Below are 18,383 nucleotides of genomic sequence, written 5' to 3'. Positions count from 1 at the left end.
CTGTGGAGACCTCACGCCCGACGTGTTGAGCAATTCGGCGGTATGTCCACCCGGCCTCCCGCATGCCCACTATACGCCCTCGCTCAAAGTCCGTCAACTGCACATACGGTTCACGTCCACGCTGTCGCGGCGTGATACCAGTGTTAAAGACTGCGATGGAGCTCCGTATGCCACGGCAAACTGGCTGACACTGACGGCGGTGGTGCACAAATGCTGCGCAGCTAGCGCCATTAGACGGCCAACACCGCGGTTCCTGGTGTGTCCGCTGTGCCGTGCGTGTGATCATTGCTTGTACAGCCCTCTCGCAGTGTCCGGAGCAAGTATGGTGGGTCTGACACACCGGTGTCAATGTGTTCTTTTTTCCATTTCCAGGAGTGTATATTCTTATACCAATTCATTTCAATCCTTCTTCTTTAGTTACTCAATCCACCCATTTAATCCTCAGCATTCTTCCACATCACATTTCAAAAGCTTCTGTTCTCTTCCTATCTGAACTGTTTATTATGTATGTTTCACTTTTGTACATGGCTACACTTCAGACAAATATTTTCAGATTATAATTAATCTGAACAAAGATCACATTATGAGGAATGCCTGTCTAGATGAAGAAGAAACTGGAATTAAAGTAGCTGGGATGAATATAAACAACCTTATAAACGCAGATGATACTAAACTGTTTGTTGGCAGAAAGTGAAGAAAAGTTAGAGACTCTCTTGCTGAAGGTAAAAGTAGAAAGTGAAAATCTGATATTAGGCTGAATGTTAAGAAAATGAAAATTATAGAAACTACACCAACCATTTCATGGCATATGGGAGCAGAAACAATGTTCATGTATCTCAGTTCCCAGATTTCTGTTGATGGTGACTATAGCTTCAAAATCAGGAGATGCTTGCTGCATGGTAGAAAGGCTGTATCAAACCTTGTGAGGTTAGGAATATTTCAAGATCTACAGTGTCAAGAGTGTGGTGATAATTTCATGCATTACCTCTCATCATTGGCAAGACAGTGGCCAATGGCTTTCACTTAACAACCAAGAGCAGCAGTATTTGCATAGAGTTGTCTGTACTAACAGACAAGCAACATTGCACGAAATAAGTACAGAAATCAATGTGGGACATTTGGCATTAATGGCTGTTGGCAACAGATGACAGATGTGAGTGCCTTTTAAAACAGCATACCACTGCCTGCAATGCCTCTCCTGGGACCCTAAATTAATGCATAATCATGTCCTAGTCAGATGAGTCCCGATTTCAGTTGGTAAGAGCTGATGGTATGGATTGAGTGTGGTGCAGACCCTACAAATACATGGACCCATGCAGCCATTCATGGATTTCAGGTTCCCAAACAATGATGTCATGTCACTGGGCCACAATTGTTCATAATTGGTTTGAAGAACATTCTGGAGAATTCAAGCCAATGATTTGGCCACCAAGATCACCCAACTTGTATCCCATTGAACACATGGAAAAAAATCAAGAGGTCAGTTTGCGCACATCTTCCTGCACCAGCAATACTTTTGCCATTATGGCTGGCTATGTAGGAAGTGTGGATCAAAAATTCTACAGGGAATTTCCAATGACCTGAATCCATGACACATTGGGTTGCTGCATTACACTGAGCAAAAGTTGGTCCAACATGATATTATGAGTTACCTCATGACTTTTGTCTCCTCAGCATAAATATCTGATCACAATTGCAACACCGACAAAGCAATTTCAATCTGACATTTCATAAGATCTTTCTGTCAGAAGTATCTACCCCTTTAACAACTCTAATTTTTGACCTGGGAGGTTCAGGATGTACTTTAGAAGCAAGCAATGAAAGCTGACAAACAACAATGCAACAAGGTGGCTTGGAAACCTAACTAGTTGCTAACGAAGCTTTACAAAGGAATATATTAGCCTCCTAATACAGGCACACAAGTGCCATGAAAATATCCATTCCAGCATAAAATAATGGTGACAACATCTGAATAACTGATTCCGTATTGTTTTCACATATGAAGTAGTAGTACACAGCAGTTCTTCATAGTGATACCTAATAACTCACCTGATAGTGACCCTCTAACAAAGTGAGTGAGCTGCCAGAATGTGAGGTGTGCACTGCAGCATATCGAATGGCAACAGGGATTGCTCTCTCAAGGTACGACACGGCGATTGACAACACACTTACTCGACCAGCGGATAATGTTCCGAGTGAAGCTCCTAGAATTATAGTTTTAGTATTACTTATTAATATTAAGAGTTCCAATTTTTATCTAAATTTCATTTATTTTCTTAAAAATAATCGTTACTTCATTGCTATTTACATGTGATACATACCTAGTCTCTTGTTAGGGTCCTTAAATTGGCTGACATAATTTCCTTCCGGAGTCACATCTCCGGTCTTATTTAGAAGGTTCTCACGAGGTATTCTGTATCTATTGAATAACACAAAACCGTTGTCAATTCCATTTAGTCCAACCTTTTCTCCCATGTCACCAACAATAACACCAGGAAAAGGCTGAAGAGTTGCTGGATTTCTTAAGGGAACAACAAACGCATGTAGCCCATGGTCTGTTTTATCCGGTGTAATGAGTCTTGCGTATATAACGGCATGTGTGGCACTTTTCCCTGCAGAACAAAGTGATAGATTGCTTTGTTATAAATGTTCAATGTTTTTCCATACTCAAAACATAATGCAGAATTTACCATGATCAAAAATCTATAAATACTTAATTATGTTCAATGAAATTAACCAAATTTATAAGAGAGAAAGAGCTGTAACAGTAAAACAAAAAACAGATGACAGCTCTTGCACTTTCATTATCAGATGTTGCTTCACCAGAAGGACAAGTTAAAATAGGAAAAGATTTCTAACTAGAGTACTTAAACTAATTTCCACCACTTTTAGTTTTACAGTTCTGCCTTTCCCTCCTAAAACCTAAGCCACGAGCCTTGACAGCTTTCGATGCACCACCATTTGCCTATTATACTGCAACTGACCCTACTTCAGCAGTTAGACAGTCTTCCATTGCCCTTTTTCTGTTTCTCCCTCTGAATTTTGAAAGTCAGTGAAATGTCGCTTGATTCTTCTGTAAAAATGTTAACTAAATCAGATTGTGCTGATGATATTTTTATAATTAATGTGTGTATGGAAGGAAAAGGAAAAAATGTCTTGTTTCGCACAGTTGGTAAGTGCTTTTTTCTAGTTGGCAGGAAACAACATGGTGTGACAACAGCTACAGTCCAAGAGAATGCTACAGTGTATGCAGAATGCAATATGATGAATCAAAACTCTACACTGGCCACTCTACTGACTCAGTACAAAAACTAAGTACAGGTCTGATCTTAAAAGTACCTGTCTTCAGCCTAGTACCATCATTGTGAGTAGCACCTAAGTCTTTAGATATGATAACCCTGGTGACTCACACATTACAAATGCTTATACATTGAGGTGACGAAGTCATAGAGCAGCAAAATGCATGTATACAGATGGTGGTAGTATTGTGTACACAAGGCAGAAAACTGGAGCTTTATTTGTCCTCAACTGATTCGTGCAAAAAGATTTCCAATGCCATTACAGCCACGTGACAGGAGTTAACAGACTTTGAATGTGGAATGGCAATTGGAGATAAATGCATGGGATATTCTATTTTGGTAATCATTAGGGAATTCAGTATTCAGAGCTCATGGATTTGAGTGCATTTCAGGCATTACCTCTCACCATGGATGATGACAGCCTTTACTTAACAACTGACAGGAGTGGCATTTGTGTAGAGTTGTCAGTGGTAACAGACAAGCAGCATTGCATGAAATAAACACAGAAATCAATGTAGGATGTACTACAAACATGTACATTGGGACAGTGTATCAAAATTTGGGCTATAGCAGCTGATGACTGACACAAGTGCCTTTTGCTAACAGTATGACATCACCTGCCGTGCTTCTCCTGCACTTGTGACCGTATCAGTTGGAACTGAGATGACTGGAAAACTTGTGACTGGTCAGGTGAGTCCTGATTTTGGTTGGTAAGAGCTGGTGGTAGGGTTCGAGAGGGGTGTAGACCCCAAAAAGCTGTATACCCGTGTTGGCAACAAGGCACTGTCAGAGCTGGTGGTGGCCCCATAATGATGTGTGCTGTGTGTGCATGGAATGGACAGGGCTCTCTGATCCAGCTGAAAATGCTTGTGTCTCACCACTTGGAAATCATTTGCTGCCATTCGTGGACAACAACATCATGACATCAGACTAAAAATATTTGAAATTAGTTTGAAGAATATTGTGAACAGTTTGAGTGATGATATGGCCACTCAGATCACATGCCATGAATGTTATCGAATATTTATGGTACATAATTGAGAGGTCAGTTTATGAACAAAATCCTTCATTGGCAATACTTTTGCAATTATGGATGGCTATGGAGGCAGCAAGAGTCAATATTTCTGCAGAGGGCTTCCAAGGGTTTGCAGAGTCAATGTGAGTCCATCCCATGACTTTCGTCACCTCAGTAGATATAGAATTGCTGGACAGTACTTGCTTTGAAGATGTGGACTATGTAGTACTGCTGATAGATCCATTGCTGGCCATTCTACATATTTCACATCGTTAAAATAAGAACTGGCTGCAATTCCATCTCATTTTCTCAACGAAGCTTCCTTCAACACAACTACACTTATATGCCTAGGCAAATGTGATTACATGGCTTTACAGCAGCCAGGAAAGAAATGAATATCGGGGTTTAATATCCCATTGACACCAATTCATTAGAGACAGTGCACAAGCTTGGACTGAGGAAAAGATGGGGAAGGAAGTTGGCTGTGTCCTTTTTAAAGGGACCATTGTGGCATTTGCTTTAAGTGATTTAGGGAAACCTAAATTTGGGCAGATGGACAGGCATCCAAACCACAGTCCTCATTGCAAGTCCAGAATACTGACTACTGTACATTCTTCCCCTCATAGGTCCCTATAGGTCTTGGCATATATACTGGGTGGTTATAATTAAATTTTCCCTATTTAACATGTTATAATGTGGAAACTAATTACTGTATGAGTACCAAACTTCATAGCATTACTGTCAAGGACATGGGGAAGAGGAATGACACAGACTCATTTCATCTGAAACACTTTCAGTGTGCTACCACAGTACATCACACCATTACATACCAGTACCACTACTGCTACATAAGGTGCTCTATATGGTGCCAACCGCATGACCGCCACGGTCACAGGTTCGAATTCTGCCTTGGGCATGGATGTGTGTGATATCCTTAGGTTAGTTAGGTTTAAGTAGTTATAGGAGACTGATGACCCCAGATTTTAAGTCCCATAGTGCTGAGAGCCATTTGAACCATTTGAATATGCTGCCCAGCAGTGTGCTGAAGAGTCTGAAAGTGCAGGATGGACAACTAAGCATGTCCTTAGGTCTGTTGGCTACCTCTCTTGATGTGCTGTGTTTCAGATCAGCATATGTGTGAATGTTCCTCTGGTGAACTTTTTTCACCTCAATGTAAATTATGAGATAGAATTGCTGGCCAGTACTTACAAAGGGCATTCAAAAAGTTTAGCACAGACATCTCTAATTTTTTATTTTTTGCAGGAGGAGAATGAAATTTTTTGTGAATATGCTTAAGTTGGTGTATAAAAGTATTTTCTTTTATTTACAGGTGAGCCATAATGGACTGTGAAGTAGATGTCAGGTTGTGACAACGATTAGTGATGGAGTTTCTCTTCAACGCCGGTGATGACTGCCACATCAATTCACAGGAAGATGCTCCGTGCTTATGGGGAGTACACAGTGGATCACAGCAGTATCTAGCAGTGGTTGCAGAGGTTTAAAGAAGGTGATTTCTCTCTACTGGACAATCCATGATGTGTTAGACCATCAATGGCAGTGAGTGATGTGAATAAGGAGACCATTGATCAAATCATCTAAAATGACAGATGTGTGACAACACTACAACTTGCTGACACGACTCATTTGTCATTGGGTAGTGTGGTATCATTGATACAGTCACTAGGGCACAGAAAAATATGTGCACATTGGGTGGCCAGATTAATGATAAGAGAAATGAAAATGATGAGGAAGAATGTGTGCAAGGGTGAAGAATGGAAACAGTGTTTTGATGGCATCATTACCCAGGATGAAACATGGATGTTTTTGTCCAAACCTGAGAGCAAAATCCAATCCACAGAGTGGTGTCATCCGGGTTCCCCTTGGAAGAAGAAACTGAGACTTTCACAAAGAGTAGGCCAAAAGGTGATGATTTGTCTCCTTCTTCTGGGATCAGTAGGGTGTCATTTTCATTGACTTTTTGGTACCTGGCTCCACAGTTAACCAGGACCATTACTGTTTGTCACTGGACAATCTGTGACATGCCATCAAGACCCAAAGACCACAACTTCAGGGTCAATTCATCAGACAATACCTTGGCAATGCCAAACCTCATACAGCCCGTATGAAGCAGGATAAAATCAGGAAAATGGGTTGGAAAATTGTTCCTCATCCTCCCTACAGTCTGGACTTGGCTCTATCTGATTTTTACCTCCTTGGTCATTTGAAGGCCCATGTGTGAGGTAAAACATTTGATAGTGAGAAAGACCTTATTTCCTGCATCAAGTGATGGTGTAAAAGTCAATCCCCAGAATTTTACCAAAGCGCATTTACATCATGGAAAGAACGTTGGGCCAGATGCATCACAGCTGATGGAGGCTCAATGTATAGCTAAATGTTCCAAGTATTTTCACAAAAAATTTCATTCTCCTGCAAAAAAATAAAAAAAATTAGCGTCAATGTGGAAAAACTTTTGAATGCACTTTGTACCGTGAGGATGTGAACTGTGTAGTATTGCTGACAGACTTATTGTTCGCAGTTCTACACTTTTCACATCATTAAAATAATTACTGGCTGTGCAATTTCATCTTATTTTTTCAGTAAAGCTTCCTTCAACACAACTATACTTATATGATTAAATGGCTTTACAGTAGACAGGGAGGAAGGAATGTCAGGGTAACCCCACAACCAGAAATTGCAGTGAGTGAGACCAGGTGATTGTGCCGGTCAAACAGTTGGAAATGATAAGCAGATAATTTGATTGTTTCCAAATGTGTTTCAGAGAAGCAGGGGAACTTCACAAGTGATTTGTGGTGGGCCTCTATCTTGCATGAAAATTGTTGAGTTCAGTCCATTTCTCTCCTGTAGAGCAGGTATGACATGCTGACAAAGTGTATAGCAGTAACAATGGCCAGTCACACTGCATGTCTCTGGTCTTTGAGTGCCAACCTGTTCAAAAAAGAATGGGCCAATGATGAACATAGCCATGAAGCCACAGCATACGGTGACACATTTGCCATATGGAGAAACTTCATCCACAGTGAATGGAGATGAAGATCCCCATACTCAGCAGTTTTGTGTGTTCATCTCACCCATCAGAGAAAAATGAGCTTCATCTGTCCATAGGATGGATGAGGGCCAACACTCATCAACTTCAATCTTTGTGAAAAAGTGAAGAGCTAAGTCAATATGTTGTGTGTACTGTTTTACAAGCTGCTGTAGGACATGGATCTTGTACAGATACCATTTGAGAATCGTTCAAAGCATCTTCCATACAGTGGGCCATGGGATATTCAATTGTCATGACATAGCATGTACACTGTCTGATGATCTGGAATTGTGTGCAGCATTGTCTGCCATAGCAACAGTGATTTCATTGACCACCTGTGGTGCAACCAGTTGTCAGCCACTTCTCGGAGCGACACCCAGTTCTCCAGTTGATACGAACTTCTTCAACATGCTCTGCACAGCAGGTGGAGAAAGAGGATTCTTCTGTAATATTTTCAGCCACTGATACTCTCAAAGTGCAGTTGCAGCATTACTGTTGGTTTGATAATAGAGCTACTCCTTTTCTCCAAGCTCGTGTTGACATGTCAACAAGTGCACTGCAACTGGTAAGGTATGTGACACTATGAACACAATGCCTGGTGGCTGTGATGCATGGAAATTGTGCACCCATACTCTGGACATTAATGCTACTGAGTACAGTACTCATATGGCAATTAGTTTCTGTGTTATAATGAGTTAAATAGGGAAAGTTGAATTATAGCAACCTGGTTTAAATATGCATATATTCCTCTTGATTTGTAGCTGAATCATTCCAAGGTGTATGAAACTTTCCTCAGTTTTACCTTCATCCCTCTAAAATATCCCAGGCCACTCAGTTTCTCATCAAACAGGATGCACATAAACTTTTCAAGAGTTATTATTCTTTTAAGGACAAAACAAGAACAAAGAATGCACTGAGCTGCAGTGTATTGCACTTCTCCTGTGCATTTTATGCACTACATTGGTCATGGAGTGGTTTCTCTGGAGGTGGAGCTTTAGCACCATTTCAGTCAAAGACTCTGAGTAGATCGAGTTGGAACAGCGACTGTGAAATCTCAAGGAGCTGGCTTTCGTGATTCCATGATAGAGTTAGTTTACTGAATGCACCATATATAAGGTTGAGCCATACATCTCACAGTAGCCACTTTTTAATACACTAAAAATCATGATAATCTGTTTTGACTTTGGCATACACTCACTATGGTCTCATAAAATATTAAACAGAATGTTATAGTAATCTTTTTAACCTGCAAGCTGCAGGTATCAAATCCATTTCTTCAAATGAGACTATATGTTTTTTGTTTCCAAAACAGCAGTTAGAGATGAGATCTGCAATTTTTTATACATCCTTCATGGGTTAGGGGATTCTCACCTGATTCTTCATTGCTAAAAATCATTGTAGACCTAAAAAACATACACAAACTAACAACACAATGGTATCAAAATCTATATATACAAAAGACTATGTCCTAACTGACTGACTCATCATTGACCAGTCCAAACCACACAGGGCAGAAACTTTAAATTTGGAGAGGGTGTTGATCTTATATTGTATGCATTGTTAACGAAGGGACTTTTTAAAATTCCAGCCTAAGGGATTGAAGTAAGGCATGAAAAGTTTTTTGAATATCTGTTCCTATTAATGATGGAATGTACCAATATTGCCACAGAAGAAGCTGAGTGGCACAGTGGTGTAGTATTTATGATACTAAACTGTTGTATTCAGGGTCATGAGTTCAAAACTCCATGAAGATTAACAATAAGATGTGGGTGTAGGATGACGTAAGTCACCATCTCCGCAAGCTAGCCATTGGAGAGGACGTTACCCAACATGCTGATCAAGATCTCCGCCACTGTTTAGAAGCTCCAGCCAATCAAAAAATGGTTCAAATGGCTCTGAGCACTATGGGACTTAACATCTATGGTCATCAGTCCCCTAGAACTTAGAACTACTTAAACCTAACTAATCTAAGGACATCACCCAACACCCAGTCATCACGAGGCAGAGAAAATCCCTGACCCCGCTGGGAATCGAACCCAGAGCCCGAGGCGCGGGAAGTGAGAATGCTACCGTATGAACACGAGCTGCGGACTCCAGCCAATCACCTAGCTGCCACAACATGAAAAACTAAAGGGTGCAACCTTCCTGGAGGAGAAGCCGCGAAAGAGAAAAATTATCCGCCGCCGATCACTACAAAAATGATAGGAAACTACATCAACAACCTCATGGATGGCTGACCAGCCCAAGCTCTTGTGGACTCTAGTGCATCATATTCACTCATTTCAGAGAAGTACTATCGCCAGTTGCAGAAAACTGTATTTGTTGAGAATGGGAAATATGTAAAATGCACAGGAAGATGTGTCATTCATGTAGATATAAGTGGCCATACACAGCCCTATCCACCCCCTCCCCCTCCCCCACCATGAACCGCGGAACTTGCCGTTGGTGGAGAGACTTGTGTGCCTCAGCGATACCACCACAACAGAGGGGTATCTGTTCAGAGGCCAGACAAGTTCCTGAAGAGGGGCAGCAGCCTTTTCAGTAGTTTCAGGGGCAACAGTCTGGATGACTGACTGATCTGCTCTTGTAACACTAACCAAAACGGCCTTGTTATGCTGGTACTGCGAACAGCTGAAAGCAAGGGGAAACTACAGCTGTAATTTTTCCCAAGGCCATGCAGCTTTACTGTATGGTTAAATGATGATGGTGTCCTCTTGGATAAAATATTCTGGAGGTAAAATAGTACCCCATTCAGATCTCCGGGCAGGGACAAGTCAAGAGGATGTCATTATCAGTAAGAGAAAGAAAACTGGTGTTCTACGGATCGGAGCGTGGAATGTCAGATCCCTTCATCAGGCAGGTAGATTAGAAAATTTAAAAAGGGAAATGGATAGGTTAAAGTTAGATATAGTGGGAATTAGTGAAGTTCGGTGGCAGGAGGAACAAGACTTTTGGTCAGGTGAATACAGGGTTATAAATACAAAATCAAATAGAGGTAATGCAGGAGTAGGTTTAATAATGAATAAAAAAATAGGCGTGCCGGTAAGCTACTACAAACAGCATAGTGAACGCATTATTGTCACCAAGATAGACAAGAAGCCCACGCCTACTACAGTAGTACAAGTGTATATGCCAACTAGCTCTGCAGATGATGAAGAAAATGATGAAATGTCTAATGAGATAAAAGAAATTATTCAGATAGTGAAGGGAGACGAAAATTTAATAGTCATGGGTGGCTGGAATTCGAGTGTAGGAAAAGGGAGAGAAGGAAACATAGTAGGTGATTATGGACTGGGGCTAAGAAATGAAAGAGGAAGCCGCCTGATAGAATTTTGCACAGAGCATAACTTAACCATAGCTAACACTTGGTTTCAGAATCATGAAAGGAGGTTGTATACATGGAAGAAGCCTGGAGATACTGACAGGTTTCAAATAGATTATATAAAGGTAAGACAGAGATTTAGGAACCAGGTTTTACATTGTAAGACATTTCCCGGGGCAGATGTGGAAACTGATCACAATCTATTGGTTATGAACTGTAGATTAAAACTGAAGAAACTGCAAAAAGGTGGGAATTTAAGGAGATGGGACCTGGATAAACTGACTAAACCAGAGGTTGTACAGAGTTACAGGGAGAGCATAAGGGAACCATTGACAGGAATGGGGGAAAGAAATACAGTAGAAGAAGAATGGGTAGCTCTGAGGGATGAAGTAGTGAAGGCAGCAGAGGATCAAGTAGGTAAACAGACGAGGGCTAGTAGAAATCCTTGGGTAACAGAAGAAATATTGAATTTAATTGATGAAAGGAGAAATATATAAAAATGCAGTAAAAGAAGCAGGCAAAAAGGAATACAAACGTCTCAAAAATGAGATCGACAAGAAATGCAAAATGGCTAAGCAGGGATGGCTACAGGACAAATGTAAGGATGTAGAAGCTTATCTCACTAGTGGTAACGTAGATACTGCCTACAGGAAAATTAAAGAGACCTTTGGAAAAAGAGAACCACTTGTATGAATATCAAGAGCTCAGATGGAAACCCAGTTCTAAGCAAAGAAGGGAAAGCAGAAAGGTGGAAGGAGTATATAGAGGGTCTACACAAGGGTGATGTACTTGACGACCATATTTTGGAAATGGAAGAGGATGCAGATGAGGATAAAATGGGAGATACGATACTGCATGAAGAGTTTGACAGAGCACTGAAAGACCTGAGTCGAAACAAAGCACCGAGAGTAGACAACATTCCATTAGAACTACTGCAAGCCTTGAAAGAGCCAGTCCTGACAAAACTCTACCATCTGGTGAGCAAGATGTATGAGACAGGCAAAATACCCTCAGAGTTCAAGAAGAATATAATAATTCCAATTCCAAAGAAAGCAGGTGTTGACAGATGTGAAAATTACCAAACTATCAGTTTAATAAGTCACAGCTGGAAAATACTAACGCGAATTCTTTACAGACGAATGGAAAAACCGTTAGAAGCCGACCTTGGGGAAGATCAGTTTGGATTCCGTAGAAATATCAGAACACGTGAGGCAATACTGACCCTACAACTTATCTTAGAAGCTAGATTAAGGAATAGCAAACCTACGTTTCTAGCATTTGTAGACATAGAGAAAGCTTTTGACAATGTTGACTGGAATACTCTCTTTCCAACTCTGAAAGTGACAGGCATAAAATACAGGGAGCGAAAAGCTATTTACAATTTGTACAGAAACCAGATGGCAGTTATAAGAGTCGAGGGACATCAGAGGGAAGCAGTGGTTGGGAAGGGAGTGAAACAGGGTTGTAGCCTCTCCCCGATGTTATTCAATCTCTATATTGAGCAAGCAGTGAAGGAAACAAAAGAATAATGCGGAGTAGGTATTAAAATCCATGGAGAAGAAATAAAAACTTTGAGGTTTGCCGATGACCTTGTAATTCTGTCAGACACAGCAAAGGACCTGGAAGAGCAGTTGAACGGAATGGACAGAGTCTTGAAAGGAGGATATAAGATGAACATCAACAAAAGCAAAACGAGGATAATGGAATTTAGTGGAATTAAGTCGAGTGATGCTGAGGGAATTATGCTATTTGGGGAGCAAAATAATTGATGATGGTCAAAGTAGAGAGGATATAAAATGTAGACTGCAAATGGCAAGGAAAGCATTTCTGAGGAAGGGAAATTTGTTAACATTGAGTATAGATTTAAGTGTCAGGAAGTCGTTTCTGAAAGTAACTGTAAGGAGTGTAGCCATGTATGGAAGTGAAACAGGGACGATAAATAGTTTGGACAAGAAGAGAATAGAACCTTTCGAAATGTGGTGCTACAGAAGACTGCTGAAGATTAGATGGGTAGATCACATAACTAATGAGGAAGTATTGAATAGAATTGGGGAGAAGAGAAGTTTGTGGCACAACTTGACTAGAAGAAAGGGTCGGTTGGTAGGACATATTTTGAGGCATCAAGGGATCACCGATTTGGTACTGGACGGCAGTATGGAGGGAGAAGAAGAGATGAATACACTAAACAGATTCAGAAGGATGTAGGTTGCAGTAGGTACTGGGAGATGACGGAGCTTGCAGAGGATAGAGTAGCATGGAGAGCTGCATCAAACCAGTCTCAGGACTGAAGACCACAACAACAACAACACAGCCCTTAGAATTCATCATCTTACAAGAGTGTAGTCATGACATCATTCTTGGATGGGACTTTTTGAAAACTTCTCAGGCATTTCTAGATTGTGGTCACTCGAAGATGATGCTAGACAAGATAAGATACTGTGGACAAGAAGATGTACACCTGAGTGTGTAGAGACTATGTATGCTGGATGAAGTGATTATTCATACAGTCAGCGCTAGAAAGGTAACTGTCATGTGTCACGTCATGCATCAACCCATGGATCTTGTAGTGAAATGTAGGGAAAGCATACCACTGAAGAATAACTTGGTCATCCCATCCCCTGTCATCTAGTTTAAGAATGGATTCAGTGAATTGCGGATAGTTAACTGTTGCCGAGAACTACAGATCCTTCCAAGATGCATGTGCATAGCAAACACTGAGCTATTAATTGAAGAACCTCTTAGTGTCATAGAAACCTCCCATGCCGAGTCTGTGGGCGAAATTAGTGCTACTACTACGAGACAAGATCTAGCTTGACTATCACCAGATCTCAATAAGGAACAACAGAAAAAGCTACATGTATTTCTTCAAGAGTTCTCTGAATGCTTCAATGCATAGGTGAAGAGCAAATGAGACACCAGATTAGAACTGGAGACTATCAACCAATAACCCAGAGAGTATACCATGTGTCAGCAACGGAACGACGAATTATTCGCAACAAGGTAGAGAAAATGCTGAAGAATGACACCATTCAGCCTTCGCAGAGCCCATGGTCATCACCAGTGGTTCCTGTCAGGAAGAAGGATGGCAGTTGGTACTTTTGTGTTGATTACAGGAAGCTTAATAAGATAACTAGAAAGGCCATTTACCCTCTTCCTCGAATTGACGATACACTAGATTGTCTTAAGGGGGCTAAGTTTTTCACAACCATGGACATGTACTCAGGATACTGACAAATCAAAGTAGATGAGGCTGATCATGAGAAAACTGCATTCATCACCAGTGAGGACCTATATGAGTTTAAGGTAATGTCGTTTGATTTGTGTAATGCACCAGCAACTTTTGAACGGATGATGGATAATCTTCTAAGGCACCTGAAGTGGACGATGTGTCTTTGTTATTTAGATGACACTATAGTGTTCTAGAGACATTTGATGAACATATAAAAAGAATGAAGGCCGTTCTTACATGTCTCCAACAAGTGTACTGAAACTTAATCCAAGAAATCAAAATACTTGTACACCTTATACAAAAAAAAAAAAAAATGTGTGCAGCCAGACCCAGAAATGGTGAGATCTATAATGGAACTTCCTATTCCTAAAAGTATTAGAGATGTGAGAAGCTTCCTTGGATTATGTTCTTATTACCATCATTTTATCAAAAACTTTTGTATCAAAGACTTTTGTATCATTGCCAGGCCACTCCAAGAGTTGTTAAAAGCTGATGCTAAATTTATCTGGGGTGGTGCTCAACAAGATTCTTTCAGTGTGCTGGGAAAAGCTCTGATGACTGACCCTGTAGTTGGTCTGTATGATGAGAAAGCACCTACAAAACTACACACAGATGCCAGTGGGTATGGGATCAGTGATCTTCTGGTGCAAATTTCGGATGGATAAGAGAAGGTTATAGCCTATGCTTCTAGAACACTTACTAAAGCTGAGAGAAACTATTCAGCTACAGAAACAGAATGCCTTTCTGTGATCTGGGCCATGTGCAGATTTTGACAGTATCTCTATGGAAGGCCATTCACAGTTGTTACAGACCATCATTCACTTTGTTGGCTGACAGATCTTAAGGATCCAACAGGACAACTCGCCAGGTGGGCACTACATCTTCAAGAGTATGACATTACCATAGTGAACACAAGTGGAAGAAAACACCAAGATGCTGACTGTCTCTCAAGAAACCCCGTGCAAGACCATCAAGACTTTGATGAATATAGTGACTGTCTTGCTACACTCCAAGATCTATCTGCTGAGCAGAAGAAGGACGCCATGTTATCTATGAGGATATGAAAGGACAATTTAAGGTCGTTAATGGATTATTTTGCAAGAAACACTTTGATCTGTTTAGAAAAAGGTGGCTACCAGTGATTCCTAAACACATGCGCTTAGATGTACTACAGAAATTCCATGACACACCTGAGTCCACACATTTAGGATTTTTTAAGAAATATGATAGAACCCACCAGAGGTTTTACTGGCAAGGTTTATTTAGGAGTGTCCGTCACTATGTGTCGCACTGTAGAGAGTGCCAGAGGAGAAAGGCAGACCCTCAGCAACCACCTGGCCGACTCATACCAATTCCACCAGCCGAAATACCTTTCCAGCCTGTTGGGACTGACCTACTTGGACAATTTCCAATGTCTGCTAGTGGCAATAGATGGATTATTATTTGCACGGATTATCTGACATGCCATTACAAAAGCCATGAAAACAGCCAAAGCACCCGAGGTAGCCAAATTCATAGTGGAAGAAATTGTATTAAAACATGGTGGCCCAAGATCATTAATTATGGATCAAGGGAAAGTTTTTCAATCGAATCTTGTGACAGAGATAAACCGTTGGTGCAATATTACTCATCACTTGACGACCGCCTAGCATTGGCAAACTAACGGGCTTACTGAACACCTTAATAATACCTTGGCCAATATGCTCTCAATGTTCATCAATGTTGAGCAGAGCAACTAGGATGAGGTGCTGCCTTTCATGACGTTTGCCTACAACACCGCCAAACAAACACCACAGGATTTATGCCATTTTTCCTGGTGCATGGGTGTGAGGCAACGATGACAATGGACACTGTGTTTCCTTTACATCTTGATGACGTGGATGATGACTACATCGACCAGCTGTTAACCAGAGCTGAGGAAGCTCAGCAGTTAGCTTGACTCCACATGCTGCAGGCTCAAGAAAACAATCACCGAAGGTATGACACGAGCCACCACCCTGTTGTCTACCAGCCTGGTGACCTCGTCTGGATCTTCACTCCTGTTTGGAATGTTGGTCTCTCTGAGAAACTCCTCAGGTGCTACTATGGACCTTATAAGGTTGCAAGACAGTTGTCTGATGTTACTTATGAAGTTGAAGGTTTCGACTCCAACACAAGGCGACGAAAGTTCAGAGATATGTTCCACGTCCTTCGAATGAAGCCCTACAAGGATTCTGAAACCCAGGCTAAATTCGAAGCTCCCGCAACAGGCAACAAGTGGAAAGGTGATGAAGAGTGTAGTGTCAAAAGAAGTTCTAAGAAGATCACCACCAGGGTGAGTATCAGTCATCAGGAGTCAGAATATGCAGGACCAATGACTCGTTCCAAGACTACCAGACTAGGAGGTCATAACATTGAGATGGTGTTCTCTTAAGGAGGGGGCAATGTCGCAGAAGAGGCTGAGGAGCACTGTGATGTAGTGGTTATGATACTAAACTGTTGTATGGAGGGTTGTGAGTTCAAAACTCACCTGGACTGTACAATTTTAATTTCTATATTCAGTTTGAGTACATTCTAGAAGTATCCAAAAATGTCAAGAATCATTACACTGGAATGTTCTGTAGCTGTATATATACTGCATGTGTTCTGGCCAGAGGCAGTTTGCTCAATGCTCTTGTATGTGCAAGTGCCAAATAAACCCTCGTTAAGTAAAGTTAGTGTTCATCATTCATCTAATTACACCTTCTTCTACTGACTGGTACCCCATGTGGTCAGAACACTTAAGGCTCTTGGCTTTTCAGAATACAGAGGGATAGGGTTAAACTCCTTGGACACAAATATCACTTCGAAGCATACTTTCAGCCTCTAAGAAGCTCAATGCTATCAGACACTGCCCTGTACTTCAAATAAGAAACAGTTGGAGTATCTTGGATGAGTACCTTTCGTCAGGAAATTTATACCACAGCAGCTTTTAAATAGTGATGGTCTATTGAATCTTCTGTGGAAGAACCATCTCTGGTTATGGACCAAACAAAGTCAAACTGATTTTGACAACTTTAAAGAAGCTCTTTTTAATGTCAACATTTTGTATAATCTTGACATGACCCAGGATTTTTGTCTGGGTACAGACACAGGCTCCCCAGTGATGGCTGCTTGTTTATTCCATATCACTGATATGATTGGGGAAATTACACCAACATAATTAGTTTTGCTAGTAGGCCCCCTATCTGAAGCTGAACAAGCATATTCCATGACCAAATTGGAAACTCTCATGATAATATAGACATTCAAAAAGTTTCAATATTAGCTGCAGGGAAAACATACCAAGATGTAATGTGAGCATCAGTCAGTGTCCTTACCTCTCACTTAATCAAAATTTAATTGCTGATGACTTATCAAGGCTTCCACATGGTCTAGATGAATTCTTACAATTCGTGGAGAACAATTCCGAAATCAGGTTTTTTTGGTAAAACACAACATCCATACTACATTAGGACATCTAAAAGCATGGAGCATGTCTAGTAGAAGGATTCCAGGGGCAAAAGATAAGGCTAAAACTGCTGCAGAACAATGATGATAGTTTGAAAAAACAATTAATGATTTACCCACATGCATTGTTTCAGCAGCATCATCCAGAGCAGAGTCAGTGGTGTGTTTGTTTACCAGAGGAGCAAGTTAGCAACTTTATATTACACACTCACAACGTTCAGGGACACTATGGTGTCTCCAAATGCCTTTGTAAGATAAGCAATTATTGTTACTATCCAAATTTGAGATGGAAAGTTCTGCAGGTAATACATAAATGTGAGGTTTGTCAGAAGGCTAAGAATACTATTAAATCAAAACTAATTGAACTACACACAATATTGCCTTAAAGACCGTTGGAGACAGTTTTCTTGAATGTGGCTGGACCATATTCACAAGGGAAAAGAGGTGTAAAATATGTTGTTGCTCTATACAATGTTTTTTTCCAATTATATAAATTTAAATGCTGTGTGGTCAATGACTGCAAGCACCATCATCAGAAGAATTACAATGTATTATTTACCCAGAGCAGAAAAGCTGGATACATTGATGACAGACAACATGTTATACTTTACAGGCAACTGTTGGAAACAGTTCATGAGAACTTACATTGTCAAATATATAGGGTGATTCTATCCACCGTGTACAAACTCTAGGGACTGACTGCTGAGAGGATATGGAACAAAAAAGGTCTAATGAACTTATGTCTGTAAAAGCATGGTTTCCATACTAGAGACCATTTATTCAATCATACTTTGTTACAGAGACTGCAGTCTAATATGTGCTGTACCATACAGTCACAGTTACAGTCTGCAGGGTTTCCTCCTAGAAGATGCTACTGTTCCTCATATGTCATGCCCTATCACCCTCTCCTGCCATAGTAATTGATAATGTTGTGTTTAACTCACTTCTCTTGCTGACTCACCTTGTAATGGATGTAATACAGTGTTGTACACAATGGTACTATA

At 40.7% G+C, this 18,383-nt stretch overlaps 1 protein-coding gene across 2 annotated transcripts in view; it reads right to left on the bottom strand.

Annotated features, from left to right (window-relative positions):
• LOC126365841 (peroxisomal acyl-coenzyme A oxidase 3-like) overlaps window positions 1–18,383 on the bottom strand; it is a 315,115-nt gene that overhangs the window by 109,353 nt on the left and 187,379 nt on the right. For both annotated transcript variants that reach the window (XM_050008476.1, XM_050008475.1), the window contains exons 6-7: window positions 2,322–2,612; window positions 2,050–2,204 (exon numbers count right to left, since the gene is read on the bottom strand). In XM_050008476.1, the coding sequence (XP_049864433.1) occupies window positions 2,050–2,204; window positions 2,322–2,612 (446 nt within the window). The remainder of the gene's footprint in view (window positions 1–2,049; window positions 2,205–2,321; window positions 2,613–18,383) is intronic.

Source organism: Schistocerca gregaria, chromosome 4, assembly GCF_023897955.1.
Source record: "Schistocerca gregaria isolate iqSchGreg1 chromosome 4, iqSchGreg1.2, whole genome shotgun sequence".
In the NCBI taxonomy this organism is placed as follows: domain Eukaryota; kingdom Metazoa; phylum Arthropoda; class Insecta; order Orthoptera; family Acrididae; genus Schistocerca; species Schistocerca gregaria.
Note: the sequence above shows the minus strand (reverse complement) of the source record. Positions and strands in the feature narration are given on the sequence as shown.